This window comes from Hippoglossus stenolepis, chromosome 23, assembly GCF_022539355.2.
Source record: "Hippoglossus stenolepis isolate QCI-W04-F060 chromosome 23, HSTE1.2, whole genome shotgun sequence".
NCBI lineage: Eukaryota > Metazoa > Chordata > Actinopteri > Pleuronectiformes > Pleuronectidae > Hippoglossus > Hippoglossus stenolepis.
In genome coordinates this window covers 15675538-15691076 of record NC_061505.1, presented here as the reverse complement: position 1 = coordinate 15691076, position 15539 = coordinate 15675538, and the positions used below count along the sequence as shown (strand labels likewise).

At 40.0% G+C, this 15539-nt stretch overlaps 2 protein-coding genes across 4 annotated transcripts in view; one reads left to right on the top strand and one right to left on the bottom strand.

The window, feature by feature from the left end:
* The window catches only part of rtn3 (reticulon 3), a 29424-nt gene that overhangs the window by 3992 nt on the left and 9893 nt on the right, over positions 1-15539 (bottom strand). For 2 of the 3 annotated variants that reach the window (XM_047338894.1, XM_047338895.1), the window contains 4 exons: positions 4448-4655; positions 2816-2954; positions 1542-1611; positions 737-783 (listed from right to left, as the gene is read on the bottom strand). In XM_047338894.1, the coding sequence (XP_047194850.1) occupies positions 737-783; positions 1542-1611; positions 2816-2954; positions 4448-4655 (464 nt within the window). Of the gene's footprint in view, positions 1-736; positions 784-1541; positions 1612-2815; positions 2955-4447; positions 4656-10433; positions 13017-15539 lie in introns of all 3 variants that reach the window. The other variant, XM_035149047.2, reaches the window with a different exon arrangement.
* Positions 6771-15539, top strand: part of men1 (multiple endocrine neoplasia I) — a 28716-nt gene continuing 19947 nt past the window's right edge. The window contains exon 1 of the mRNA XM_035149046.2: positions 6771-6878. The gene's annotated coding sequence lies outside the window, so the exon portion shown is untranslated. The remainder of the gene's footprint in view (positions 6879-15539) is intronic.

Sequence of the window (15539 nt, the reverse complement as noted above, 5' to 3'; positions counted from 1 at the left end):
CTGGGACCTCTAACCTTTACTGGTGGCAGTTTGAGTTTGGATCAGTTTGAGTTTGGATCAGCTGGAGGATGCTGAGAAAATGTTGGAAACTAGTTGGAAGGAGTTATCGGAGGATCTTGCTCATGAGTGAAAGTGAGACAGAGCACGAGATCAACAGGAGGACTGATGCAATGTTGGTAATGACATGTGGCTGAGCCTGAAGGAGAAGCCAATGATTTACCTGATAATCTTCAAGTAAAAATCTCCTGAACCATGAACATTGAAGGAATCCTAACTTAAAACTAAATGACAAAAGGTCTCAAAGGTGGGTGATGATGCACAACTTCAGCTCATACTTAATGGAACAGAACTGAGTATTAAATCCTAAAAAACTATGACTATGGAGTATGACTATGATGTTAAAATAACTCACTGACAAAGCAGCACATTTTTGGGGGAATCACAAAATGTGACCGATGACAAATACTCATACAGCAAATGAAGAAAACAAAACAAAAAATGGTGCTGCCAGCAGACATGTCGTATGACCTAACAGTGCAATGAGGTCATACTCTCAGCAGCTGGACCAGAGGGATGCAGAAAGCCTTCAGTGTCTGATCAAGGCTGGAGTCATCCAGTGAGCTCCCTGCTGATTGCTATATTGTCATACCCGGGGGGATTGTGGGGGACGTGGGCAGCTGACTGAGAGTCAGGCTTTCATCTGATATATTCATCATGACCTGGGTGGGAGTCTCACCTTGTTCTTCTCGTAGACTGGAGGCAAAGCGAAGAGCAGGATGTCAGCTGGAGAGCAAAGGGAGACAAAGACGTGTTAGTGTTTGATTCTAATGTTTCAATGGAAATCACTTTTCACATAAGAATATAAAACCCCTGCTACGGGGGTGCAGTCTGAAGTATGTTTTTACTGCTATACAAGCTAATTTGATCATTTCAAAAAACAGCACAATATTAACACTAAGTTAAGTCTCCAAAACGCCCCCTGAGTTTATTTTCACATCTATCAATATCCTTTAACTATCAAGCTGTTATAAGGGCTTATTTAACAGGTTGATAAATATTTGTCTTTGATGGTATTAGCAGTATTTTTAAATCAACTTATTAGTCATTAAAAACATGATAATGTGAAAACCTTTTTGTAAAAGTTTGGGATGGTTGAGGAAAGAGACATGGTCAGTGACCTCAGAGAGCTTTGCTGTCCTGATATGTGCTATCCATTATGGGATGGTTCCCTGTGGTTATCTGGTCATCACTTCATATATACAGTAATCTACTGCCTATGATCTATCCAATCACTTGGACCATAACAGCGAATGAGCATGGTGGCCTCACTACAATACCCAAGGTGTATTATTGTCTCACAACGACATCTGCTAGTTTCAATATATCGTGCAGCCCTATTAGTTACAGGAGTTTACAGAAGTGATGACTTAGAAATATGGATTATTTTTAATGTGAGCATTTTATTGGGGAAAACAGAAACATGCACGTTTTCTACATGGCATGGTGAATGTGGCACGTTTCCTGGTTCCCACAGTGCTTACCCAGGATCAGAATGGTGATTCCATTGAAAACAGCTCCTACGTAGGTCAGCAGCCACATGACCACAGCCAGCTGAGGAGAGGAGAGCAAACAAAGGAGCACACAGGGTGAAGTATTTCCAGGACACCACCCTTACTTTGGTTTTACTGATATCACACTCAAAATGATGAAATCATGTGGTAAATAACAGTGACAAACTAATTTTGTGGCCTCATCCTCTTACTGGTGTAGAGGTAAAGCAAACTGTAACGCTTAGTAACCAAAACCAAGTAACATAACATCATCGATTGGACATTTAAAACTCAGTGGACAGCACAAACACAGAAACTACTCTTGCATACATTTCCTCATTATTTATGCATGGAGCAAAGTGTCCATATCAGGACACCACAGAGGAAGCTGCTGTTCTTCAGAAACACCTGAAGTTTGCTTAAGAGCAGCTCGACTCTCCACATCACTGCCGGGAAAGGTTAAGAGGACTGATGAAACTAAGCCTGAACTGTTGAAACATGCAGCTACTGTTCAGTGGAGACAGCTTCATGATTTGGGGTTTTGCTTCCTTTCGGGTTTGGATAGTTCATTAATATGGAGGGGGAAGAATTCTTATTCCTTACAGTATAATGTCAGGGATGCTGTGTCCCAACTGAAGATCACTAGTTAATGAAACAGCAAGACAATCACCCTTAAAGTAAATCTACTACAGAATAAGTTCAAACCAGAAAAAAAAAAAATCAGAACACATCCATGATTGTGACAGTGAAACAGGTCAGAACATCTCCTTCAAATTAAGATGTATACATTCTTGTGCAGGTTACAACATGTGTTCAGGTAAGCCACAGAAGGGGCTGGGGCTGACATTTGATGGTAATCAGTTTACATTTGCACTTTGATCTACAAGCGATTAGACGTGTATTACATCACAGCTTACACCTGCTCCCACTAACAAAGACCAACCACAAACTGCTGCTGCAACAAACTGAATGATAACTTTACTTTGCTCCATTTTTTTTTACCTTGAAAGCTTACAGACGTCTTTCCCATATACTCACAACTGCTGGGGTTTCTTTTAACAATACAGATCTGGGTCCGACTATTAACTGACTGACTCGCTCCTCATGTTGAGTGACTGCTGAACTAATCGGAGTTTAAAAAAAAAGGATTCTCCCAGGAGAGGAGTATGTATGAGCAGAGTGGAAATAGATACCTAGTACCATACATTATAAGTCATTTAAATGATCATAACAAAGGGTGACAGTGGGCGGCTGCAGCTGCTCACCTTTAGGGAGTCCACAAGGTCCTCGACCAGAAAGAGGCGGCTCATCTGCTTTAGGGCTCGGTTGATGTAGGTCAGACTGGCGTCCACGTGCTTGCGGAAGGTCTCTGGGGGGATGCTGACATCCTTATCTATCAGCGTTCTGCAGAGAGGGAGGAGGAGGGGAAGGTGAGCACTAAATTAGGCTAAGTGAAAGTGCAGCAGGAAAACGTGCATAACCAGCCTGTGGTAAAAATAAATATTCAAAGAGCAAACCATAACATTTCATTTCACTTCAGAATTATAATTTTGTACCACTTGGCACAAATTAACGATAAAAAGCTAAAAGGAGGTTAATAGGGCTGCTGATCAAGACCAATGGCTCATTGATTACTTAGTCATGTAAAGAAATGTCTTGTTTTCAAGACTCACTTTCTGGCAGGTATTTCTTTCTCTTCTGTGACACTTACTGAATTTCACAAATTATTTCCTCTCACTGCTTCTTTACCTTTAAATCGATTGTTGGCTGTTAAATTCCCATCTATAAAACTTGCACAGAAATTTCACATTAAAAACTTTTCATCAGCTTGGTGCAACTTTAATTTTAAATAGATGCAAAAACAATCACGTTTCACGGACGGTAGATTAACAGCAATTAGAAAAAAACATTATAAAGTAGGAGCAACTGTAAATGATAAGTGGATATCATATTTTCATTGAAGCAGAAACTGTAACATAACTGTTCATTATTTATCTAGAGAGCCATCACTGCGCAGATAACTCCAGCTTCCAGTTTTTTGTGATTCATTTGTTTTGTTAGAGCTCTTATTAAATACTGACATTACCTCAACACTGGCTGTTATTTGACCATTTATGGTAAATACATTCCATGTCACTGGAAAAGGGTGCAGAACGTATCTTTGTGATGTGACGTCTTTGGTTTGTGCTCTGGAGACGTAAGATGGGCATTTCCCTCAATTTATGAATATAATGTTGGGTTAATAGCTTCATTGAATTTGTACCGTGGACGTATCATGTGGTTTTCATAATAATACATCATGTTCCATTCTGTAACTCTCTTTATCAGTTGGTTTGATGTTCAGATGAAATATCAGGAGGGCTCAGTTTTGTGCCTTTAGAGAGGAGGTAGGATATGAACTTTATGAAGCCTCTGGGCATTAAAGTGGCTTTGGTGGCTTATGTGAAGCAGTGGTTTAATCCATGTGGCAGAGCAAGGCAGCAACATGGCTCACTGAAACTAGTTTTATCGCAATCAATCTTTCATGCTCTTTTTATTATTCCATGCAGTGGAAGTTGTGTTGTGGACATGCCTAACATTGGTACTTTATGTTAATTCAGCCACCATCAGAATGTGCATAGTCTCATGTCTTCACTTCATTCAGAAGACTTTCAAATTGTGACAGTCTTCTAATATATGTGTTTTAAAGCCTAGTTTTGACACTGTTTGGTGTTACCATATCAAGATTAGAAGTCTGACCAGCATTTCTTTCTAATGCAAAAAAATAAATACAAATAAAACGAATATCATTGCAAGACTGTGCAAGAATTCTGAGTGAAATACTGATCAATTCAAACCAATTCAATCAAAGCTCCCAGCAGTATTGATGGCAGCTTTCTTTTTCTATTTGGTCTTACTTGAAGGGGTGTCCATCGCTAGACTTCTGCACGGCCTGGACCACAGACTTGTAGATGCGGAAGGTGATGGTGACACAGAGCAGGGCCAGTAGCAGGTAGGACGCCACGCTGATGACACTGAAGGCTGCCAGGGACAGCAGCATCAGCATGGACAGACCGAACACCACGCCCGACTTCTTGGGGTCTCGCCAGTTGATCAGATCCTTCACTGTGGAGGTGAAGGGAGGAGGTTAGACTGGTGTTTGTTTGACAGGCCTACACTGAAATATCATGAAACCTGTTTAAAAAAGAAATAAACTACAAGCACATCCAAATCTTTCCCATGTAATCTGTTGTTAGATGGAGCATATTAGAACACTGTTTTAAAGCAGTTTGATGGATCACATTTGATACAAAAACAAATACTAATTACTTCTATTCCTAGGATGACCAATATTAAGTTACTGTCTTTGAAAATGTATGCAAAACACTTCCTGTACATATTTCCGCTTAAAACAGGACAATGAACAGGAGAGATTTTGCCATCAAATAGCTGAAAGGCTTGTTAATGTTGTGTTCCACTGATGGAAGCATTATGCATCTAAAATAAAAACACAAAATAGAGTATGACATGTCTCGATGAAAAATTGGATTTGCTAAATTTATTAAGATTATTACTAAATATGGAGCAGGTTTAGATTTTACATCAACTTAAACAGGAGCAAATCAGTAAACACTAAATTATTGACCTTGTTGAAAATAGCATCAACTAGGCCTTTAGAGAAAAACCCTACTACTCTGCAGCTCTGGCCCAGTAAAATGTTAAATGAATATGCGCCATAAATATCCTTGGGTGTCTGTGGCCAAGAGTAACAGAGAGGCACATAGCTGTAGACGCCAGCGTCATGTTTGCATGCATGTCCTGTGAGGAGTTCTGCATGCAGAAGTAATAGCCTCTATACAAGGCGGTTATGTAATGCTGGACTGTCACTCCTTCCCCCTGCGTAGGGAAAATGGGGGTATTTAAAAAAGCCTTGTGTCAAATTGGTGGAGAAGCCACGTGGGCTGATGCCTCAGGGACGGTTCAGGCCTCAGTGCTGCAGCTAGTTTAATGGGAACACACGTTATAAAGGACCCACCGACACACCACAGAAAACTGAACAGCTATTTGACAATTCCCATTTCAAACGGCTTTATCGTGTTATTCCTTAGCTAAATCTTGCAATATCTTTTGTGATACAAAATACAAATGACCTGTTTTTTTGCACTAAGACAGCATTTATTTCAAGTTTGCGTAACTAAGTAAAAGATACCTCCGCTATATAAATATCAAAAGTCAAACAGATCAATGAATAACATTGACTCAAGACTCTACTTAATTGCATTGTCTTTCTGTAGTCAAGTTCAAATAATGTGCCTACTCACTTTTAATCAACTATGACTCCTCAGAATTTTGTATAAGGGAACCAGAATTATTTCTTCACTGTCTGGATTTTCATTTTGTAACTTTTATAATTTTAATTTAGATTTATACTGAGTTTGTTCTGAACAAATTTAGAAATACAGCTCAATTGCTTCTCGAATGAGTGTGCTAAAAGTTTCTGAAGCACGAGAGAAACTTGTCAAGTGTGATGCAAATATGACGAACAGTTTGCAAGATATGCAATCCACATACAGACAGACGTTAATTAATAATAATTAATTACAGATACCATTGTCTATCTTTTGTAGGTGGACTGAAAAGACCACAAACAATTACAGCCTCACAATTGACCATATTGTGAAACAGAGTTGAATTATCACCCATAGAGGAAGCATCAGAGAAGCATCAAACTTCTTGAATGTAGGACTTGTTGCAGAAATCTGTTTGTATCGATTGTGTTCGAACAATGCTAACCCCCTGAACTCTACTAACCTTGAAGCATCTATTCGACAAAGTAAATGAAATAATGTTAACAAATTACTGTGGTAAATTTGCAGCATGACACAACCTGATCACATGCAACATGTGTGTCCAGTTTTTCAGCAGTGACTGTAAATTAAAACATACATCATCTGTATCTACTGCGAAAATACTTTGTGTTGTAAATGCAGTTTCAGTCCTGGGACATGTTTATGACACCTTTATGTTTTGAAGTTGTCACTTATAATTGCAGACAAAGGACACGTAGAATTAATCTCTTCAATTGCAGTGTAGTTCAGAATGTCTGAACTGTTGGTACAGTGGTGCCTGTCTCCTCTCAGGCCTGTGGCTGTGAGTGTAGCTTTAAGAGAGGCACACAACACAGCGAAAGCAGGCCGAGAGAGAGAGAGAGAGAGAGACAGAGAGAGGGTGAGAGAAAGAGGGACACGAGAGGAGATATTGAACAAGGGACATCAAGCTCCAGCTGCCTCCCTGTGGGTGCCCGCAGCAAAGCATGCTGGGAGAACGCACACACCCCTGCAGTGCAAGGTGAGAAAACCCCACTTATTGCAGCATTACGTCAACTTTGTTTCCAGCTCAACGAATGTCAACTCAGTAAATATGCGGAATTTGTAAATCCACCCACTTATGTACCAAAATATGTACAAGGTCATGAATCCAGAGGTTATGAGAGCAAAGTTGCTACGCTAAAGACAATTATAGGTAGCAGAGACTTATAATGAGCTGCATAACTACAAACTGTTCAGCAGGAGTAATAAGCTGTAAGATTACATCAAGCAACAAGTAAGCCTGTTCAAACCTTGCTCTATTTTTCATTTGACCCCATTACAAACCCCAATAAAAGCTTTGACTAAAAACCAGATAACAGCCACAACAAAAAATGAATTACCGGTTCATGTCAGGCAGCTTAATGGGAGTCAAATACCAAACACTGACAGGTTCAATTTGATGTGCTTTTCCTCCACTTAATCAAAAATGGCCTAAATTCCACGAATCTTTGAAGCACTGACAACAAGTCTGGCATTAGTAAGTCAACAAAGAAAAGTCAGAACGCCTTCAGCTTAAAACTATGGGGATTTCACAAATGGAATGTTGTAGTGGATGTTTTAAAGGTGCTACTTAGAAAATAATCAGTAAGCGTCGAGCATGACGAGCAGCAAACCAACTGAAATGAACACACCTTGTACCCCGCCTAATATCCCACTGAGGAGCAGCACTGCAGTGAAGCGTTAAAATAGAACAAGCTCATGGCTGGAGGGGGAGGACACGAAAACACATGCCCCTCTATAGAGTGCAGATAAATCAGAGCTTCCTCTTTGACATCAGTTTCAGTAAAGATTCTAAAGATTGTGTGCATTGTTAAGAGGCTTCACAGAACAATGTAAATGACCGATTTTGATACTTAAAATGTCTGATACATGACATTTTATGCTTCTTCAGCACACCTTTGCTGCAGCACTAGCACTCTGCACTGTTCTCTGCCATGCCAAACCCAAGTTAGCATGTTCAACACAGATGGAGACGTATCACTGAATGTGTTAGGATTACTGTCTGCATACCAACCTCTGGGTCTATGCGTGTGTGGAATGGAGATCAAGTTTGCAGAAAAGGGAGGGTACTGCAGAACTGGCAGGAGTTGTTACTCCTGAAATATAACACCTTTTAAGAGTCTATGTCTGTGCAGTTTTGTTAATGAGGCCTTATCCACTAAAAAAAGACCATTGATTCCTTTCCCTTTGCCAGTAGTACAGTTTGACTTTGAATTTCTGGTGAGTCACAATAATGTCACAAAGCTGCCCAAAAGCAAGGTTTGTAAGCAAACGAGAACAGAATGGACTACTGACTATGTTACAGTAGTTACTTTCTTATATCTTTTACTTCAAAAAACAACACTGACTGAAAGATGTCCGAGCAGTTGCTGAGATTGCAAATAGTCCGAGAAGTTACAGATGGTACAACAGAACTTCATTGTTTCCATTATATTGCTATTAATTTGAGTTATTTGACCTGAAAACAAAGCACGCTGAACCCTTTCTCGCCAAAGAAAAAAAAAGCAGTGGTGTCAGTGGGTTTTTCTTTGTTCAGTGTGAAAGGGGCTTAATGCATTCCAGGATTCTGACCTTCACAACTTGAAGTGAAGAGTATACACAATCATTATTAGAGTGGTTTAAATCAGCTCTCATGTCTATAGTGAAGAAGAGTGGGAGTATTATCAAAATAATTTGCATTAAGATTATTCTAGAGGACTTTATTTTCATTTGTTGTGTTTAATCTTTATTTAAACAGGGAGTCCCTTATAAATAAAAATCTCTTGTTTGAGGGAGATTACTTTTGCATCACTTTGTTTAGGTACCTTGTCTTTTAATCATGTCGTGGTTTTCACCAAGTGTACTGTGGAAAGTTGCACAAAGACAGAAACCTGACACTGAGGATTGACTGTAACACATGACTTCCAAGGTTCTTGCAAGCCAACACTAGGCCACCATATTGAATCCCCCAACCACTCTTTATATGGACCACTGCCCAGCTGTAAAGGACAGAGGGCAGAAGAGGGTCATAAGCTCAAAATGAATGGGAATCACTGCACTATAAGCTGCCTTCGTACACTACCCTTTGCTTTGATTGCTATAATCACTGTGACAACTGCACTGTCTTCAGCTTCCTGTCCAATAAGACTCTATGACTTTCAAGAGAAATATTTATGTGTATTGCAGGCCCTTAGGTGCAAATGCAAATAAATACTTTACACAGTATTATCTGACATAACTAAGGGTAGGCAATATCACATCCAATGATATCATTTCTATTGTCAACTTTGAAAAGGTATTCAGCATTACATGTATCCTTAAAGGGTGATGAGCTGTATCCAGTATTCCTTGATGTATCAGGCATTAAGACATTCTGACACAAGCACACCGGATCCAGTTACTTAACCGCTCCATTTCACTGCTTTTTGGCATTTGATGCTGAACATGTGCCATCATGTTGTAGTAAAATTTGCCCTAGTAGCAAATATGGGTTGCGTCAGTGCATGCCATACTGCGGTGAAATGTCCTCACTGAAGCTTCACAAGAACTGAATTCTCCAATTTTGCTCCAACTTCTAGGTTGTTTGGATAAACGATAGAATGAGTAACATCTAAACTCTGTAGGAAGTTGTCAAACATCTGTAGATGTTGTCAAAAAGGCATGATATGGAAGTCTCTCACAAGCTAATTTTTTCCCATTCTACACAACTATACGTCCCTGTTAAGGTACGATGTATTTAAGCGTGAGCCATTATTAGATTAAACATTGATGACTTTTTTTTATTTAGGATGCATTTGAACTATAGATCAAATATAAAGATGGATGATGTGACAGCTCCCAAGAGTGAAGACAAATAATCTTGATCATCTCTTTGTAGCTGACTGCAATATAGGTCATAAATCCTGCCTCCTCAGTGGACGGGACACGGACCAAACTAAGAAGTAAGATGAATTTTTCCCAAAGATAAATTCTTTCCTTTTAGGCAGTTCTTATTACACTTATGTATCTTAAAGTGTTCCCACGTCTGATAAGTTCAGTTTTTAAATGGTTATTTGATGTTATAAAAATTGGGCAAATCATCATAATTGACAGCTGAGACTAACTCTTGATTGGTGTGTATTGGCAGGATCACGATACCGCGCAAACTCTAGCTCAAAATGAAAAAAATAAAACTCAAAATGGTGGTACTCGTATCCAGGATATTTGAGCTTCTATTTTTGAAACAGGTGAAAGTGGAGAAATGTCATCCATCTTTTTATACAGTCTATGGTTTTAACTAAGTTGTTTGAAGCTTACTCAGGCCTACACTTCAGGCAAATTAGGCCAAAAGTAGGGAATGGCAAACAAAACAAAAAAAAGTCCTCCTGCAATCATCAGGTAGCTGCATTTTTTTCTTCTCGTCTAAAAACATCTGTCTACACAAATACAATATATGAAAAGAGAAAAACATCTTGAAAAGGAGCAGGCAGTTACAAGGTGCAAGTGGGAAAAGGGATCCTATCGAGGTAACTGCATTAGCTTAGAAGGCCTACTGCCCTAAAAGAAGGGGCGTTACCTGATAAGTGGGTTAGTATCGCTGTCAAGACATGCTCAGCAAGATGATAGGCTTCAGCTACCCATTCATCAATGGCTTCCACCTCTTTGGAGTATGTGCTGTCGATTGCAAGTTCACTTTTGGAACACGGAGGGGTAGGAACTGATGTATCGGAAGACTGTTCTATAACAGTAGCATTGGAATTAGCTTTGTCCTTGTCAGGAACCTTAGACTGAAGAGATGCCAACTCATCCTCCTCTTGACTGCTGCCCAGCTCTTTGAGAGCACTGATGGTAAGTTCTTCTTGTTCAAGGTCCATCACCATGGTTGGTGTGGACTGGGAGACAGACCAACCAGTTTCACAGAACTTGGACTCGGAGAGGACACTCTGTTGCTGGTTGTCAGGTTCTTCATCCTCCCTAGATTTCAGGCACTCTCTCATGAACTCCACAAAGCTATCTGTACGCTCCAAAACTGTGCTGTCAGGGTCAATACTCTCTGGGATCTGGGTTGCCTCTGGTTCGAGGACACCTGGTTTCATGTCATGCTGGAGAGAGTTTCCATTTGCAATATTATCTGAAACATTATCCGTGGTCGTTATCTTATTGAAATCTGGCTCATTGATGCTGCTTAATGTCTCACAATAATTCAGTGAAGTGAAGTCATCCAGAGTTTGACAGTCCTGTTTGTTCTCCAGAACATCACTTTGTGCAGGGCTTGAATTCAGTGTTTGAATGTGGATTTTAGAAGGATCAGTAAGAAACTGCTCATCCACAGGTGAGGATCGATCATAATCGTAATCAAAAGACTCTCGGTCATATATCTCATCTTGAATTAAGCTGGTTTTAGAGTGGGAAGCTACTTCCACGCAAGTCTCTTTTACAGCTGTGTTGCTACTCAAATCCAATTCGGGTTGGATGGAAGGAACTGATTCCTTGGACTCAAGATTTGTGCTGCAAGATTTAACCAGCATATCGTGTGCTTCATCTGACCATTCGTCATCATTGTCTGGGAAGTCCACTTCTTCTTTTGGGACTATGAAAGGTAAGGGTTCATCATTTGCTTTATTAAAAGTACTCTGTGTCTTTGTGATATGTGCTTGGGAAATGTCTGATTCAGAGACCTTTGAAACAGTTGGATCGGGTGGGGCCTCTGGCACAGATTTAGGCTCCTGATGGTACGCTTCTGGAAGAGATTTAAGAATCTTGTGTTTAGGACTGTATTCAACATCAGAGTCCACAGGTGAGGATGGGGGAGAGTAGCCTTCGATGAATTCAGTTTCTAAGGGGCGTGTCTTGGGTTGTTCATTTTCACTGTACTCTGGTTCTGGGGTTTTGGGAGCCTCTCTGGTTGAATCTTTTAAAACTTCATAATCCTCATCTTCATCTACTTCAAGCTCCATTTCCATCTCCTCTTCACTGTAATTTGGCTCATCTGTCTCAATAACATTGATTGTCGGAACCTGCATTACCGTCCTCTCTGACTTTGGTGGAGGGGTCACCTTTTCCTCAGTGGGGAGAGAAGGAGCTGTCGAGGCAGGGGCACTGGTGGGATCATTTGAAAATGCTGGATCAGAAGATGCAATGGGAACAGATGCAGGGATGATGACACCATCTTCAATGACAGTATCATCCGACTCTCCTGAGCTGTCTGCTTCACTTGCTTCTGGCGGATCTCTGGTCCAAGTGGTCTTCTTGTCATGCAAAACATTCTGTTTAGCATTCATGTCAATTGGTGGGGAGACAGGAGGAGATGGGGAGTCAAAGCCTGCAGGAGGAGCAGGTGATGCTGGAAGCTCTGAATCAAGATTTGCTTGAACCTGGACGGCTGGTTTTTCCTGCTGATCCCACATGTAGGCTGTTGGCAAAAAACTAAGGTCAAACTCTGCCTCCTCCTCTTGCTTATGTGCATCACTTAGCTGATCCTTCAGCTCATCCTTCAGTTCTGAAGTTACAATAGGAGAATCCATGAAAGCATCAGGGACACCAGCAAAGGTAGCAGGAGCATTGGGTAAAACTATGTCAGTCTCCTCCTTCTCTTTTGATGCAACAGTATTGGAAACCAGGGTACCTTTGATTAGATCTACAGCATCAAGGTCTGGCACAGGTGGTAAATGAGCCTTCATCCACACTTCTGTTTCTTCAAATTCATTCACTTGTCTTAAATCTCCAAGTACTTCAAAGGGGGATTCCGGTGACTCCTTATCAACAGACACTTCTTTTTTCTGGTTAGTCGGTACAATTATCTCAGTGGGAGATTTTGGGGTATCATTGGGAGATTTTTGGGCCTCATTGGGAGATTTTTGGGCCTCATTGGGAGATTTCTGTATGTCAGTGGGAGACTTTTCATAGTGGCGATCTCTGAAGTGAGAGAAACCTCCCTCATTTCTAAAGTCGGGTTCCTTCTTTTTGGCAGCAAGAGCTTCCAATGCCTTTATTCGCTCAGAAACTGGAGATGTCTTTATTGGTGAATCCGGCTGTCCATCTGGTGGCCCTGCTTCAGTCGCATAGTGACCAGGTGTGAATGAGCCAGGTTGAGAAGGAAAGCGAAGGGATGTCGCTACACCTTCACAGGGCTTTTCAGAGCCCAGGACAACTCTTTTGTCTGCATCACCATGCATGAAGAATGAAAGCGAAGAGGAAAAAGGAGGGAAGGTCATACAAATCACAGTCACTAAAATCTTATGCACTTCTACTATTCAGCGAGACATTATTGTTGCAGCCCAAGCAATCATGCATTGCATAATGATAATGTAAGGCAGATTCATGAAATAGATGGGATCTTCACTTTTTGCATGCTGCTTTAAAGTAATCCACAAAGTTACCATCAAGAAGCACTTAAATGGTATCTTAATTTATTGGATGATCAAATGAAGCAGCAAAATAAATAAAAACTCACTGACAGAGTTCTTGTAAATTAACATGTGTGGCTATGGCCACTGCTCATCAGTTGCAACCTGTATATCAAGTGTGTATAACTTACTATACTTGCAGGCCTGACGGCAGTTTCTCTTTGTTATTGATTATTTGATTCGATTATTTAATTTAATGTAATTCATTAATAAATTCTTTCGATTTTATCACGTTGAAGAAGTTGATTTGACCACCCTTCTCTTTAGATACAAAGCTAAAATTATTTTGGCACTTTTATGTCATATGCATTTTTACAAAAGAGTAGAGTTAAGTTCGCATTCTTCTCTTAAATTTCATGTAATCTGAACTTTGGAGTCAGCCTCAAGTATTTATAGGGTTATATATGTATTGGTATTGTAGGCCTACATTTTTTAAGTTTGTCCACCAAAAGTTGCAGTCACTGAGACTAATACTTTCACTGTACAGAAAACTGAAAAACTTGATGAATGAAATGGACAGTAGATCCATGTCATGTGTGTCAAGACAACTCCGTCACTCTGCTTCTTGCCGTAAGCAGACTCCAGTCTCCAGTGTAGTTTGAAACCGTTTGGGCCGTATCAAATCTGTGTCTAACCCTTGTCAAGTGGGATGTCAGCCTATATTGGTTGACCCAGGAAACATTACCAGTCTTAAATAATGTAAAAAACTAAACTTTTTGATGGGTTATAAAAATGTTTTCTTCTGTCATCTAAAACAGAGAGTGAGCATCTTTATCTGGATGTTCATTGGTTTTTTAAAAGTAACACTTGACCAGTGGATCCCCTCCCATTTTGCAACTTTTTGCATTCAATATATCCAGACAAGTTCCTGACCTTCACAGACACATTCAGGCCCATTCCATCCAATAAAATTTGGAATGAATGCCATCGAGACAAAATTACATCAACTCTTTTAACACTTTCTTGAAGGACAGACTGAGCAAACCACATCTCCTCAGTGCATTCTGTATACTTCAGCAAAAAGTGGCCAGACAACATATTGTCACTAACTCTCTAACACAGATATGGACAAGAGTTCTGATTAAAGAGAGGCTGTGTTTCTTATGTACATTTCACTATAAATGAAATGCAGACCTGCACACATATACACACCCAACCCAGAATTTACTGTCAGTTCATTTAAGGGCTAAACCATCAGGAAATGGTTCAGTCTAATGATTGGATAGCCACCTGCCAGCCAATAGCTGAGATTCAAATGTCTGTGTCTACAAAAATGCAATTTTATTCAAATTCAAAGATTTCTAGTTCTGCACATTTATTTCAAACACAACATAAAAGAAAATGATGAATCTCAAAAACTCTTACCCACAACAAAAGAGTTGCACTCATTGTTTTGGTCAGTTACTTGATACATAATTAGTGTTGGTTAACTGCCCATTATAACATCAGCAAACCATGTAATAATCTGATGTTAGAGTTAGATAATACTGCTGCTCCTGTGCACATTATGAGGTAATTTAAACACTATTTACTCAGTCACAGAGCTGAGTAAGATTTTATAAATCACTTTGATGGCAAGGCCCCCCCCCCCAGCCATTGTGGAAGCCACATAGTTCCCAAAAAAATTCTAAGCAACTGTTCCAACAATAACATGATCCCTTTCAGCACCAATGATCTCCCATTTCAAACACCCATCACCATACATCAACCTCCACCTACAAATGACAATGAATTAATTAAGGTATTTAGAGATTGGCTGATTTTGTCTAGATAATTTTTTACTTGAAGTGTTAGAATATTAACCATGTCTGCACAATACCATGACCTCTACCCTTCCCTGACAATGTATAGACAGACTTTTATACTAGTGCCCAACTGACTGGTCAACTTTATCTTGGATAGCACTGCCTCCTACCCTACACCACAATACAATGCCTTGTTCAAACTAGGTCACATGAATGGACTTTCAATCTTGCCAACAGTGCTGGAGTCCTTTAGCTCTGTAGCCTACTTGTAAACAACTTCCAAAATGTGCCATCTCCTAATTTAGGCCTATGAGGTTTTCTACATCTGATGTATGTTATTTGCTTTCTGCAGTAACTGGAGTTTTCCGATTATGTATACGGCCTGGCTATCATGATGAGCTCGTAATAGGTCGAGATTCACAGACTTGTGTTTTAAGTGTGGAATTGTGATATGTGATTAAAATACATTGTGGCCCATCGATGCTATTCTAATTTAACAAGCACTACTTTATTGACTACCATTTAGTCACA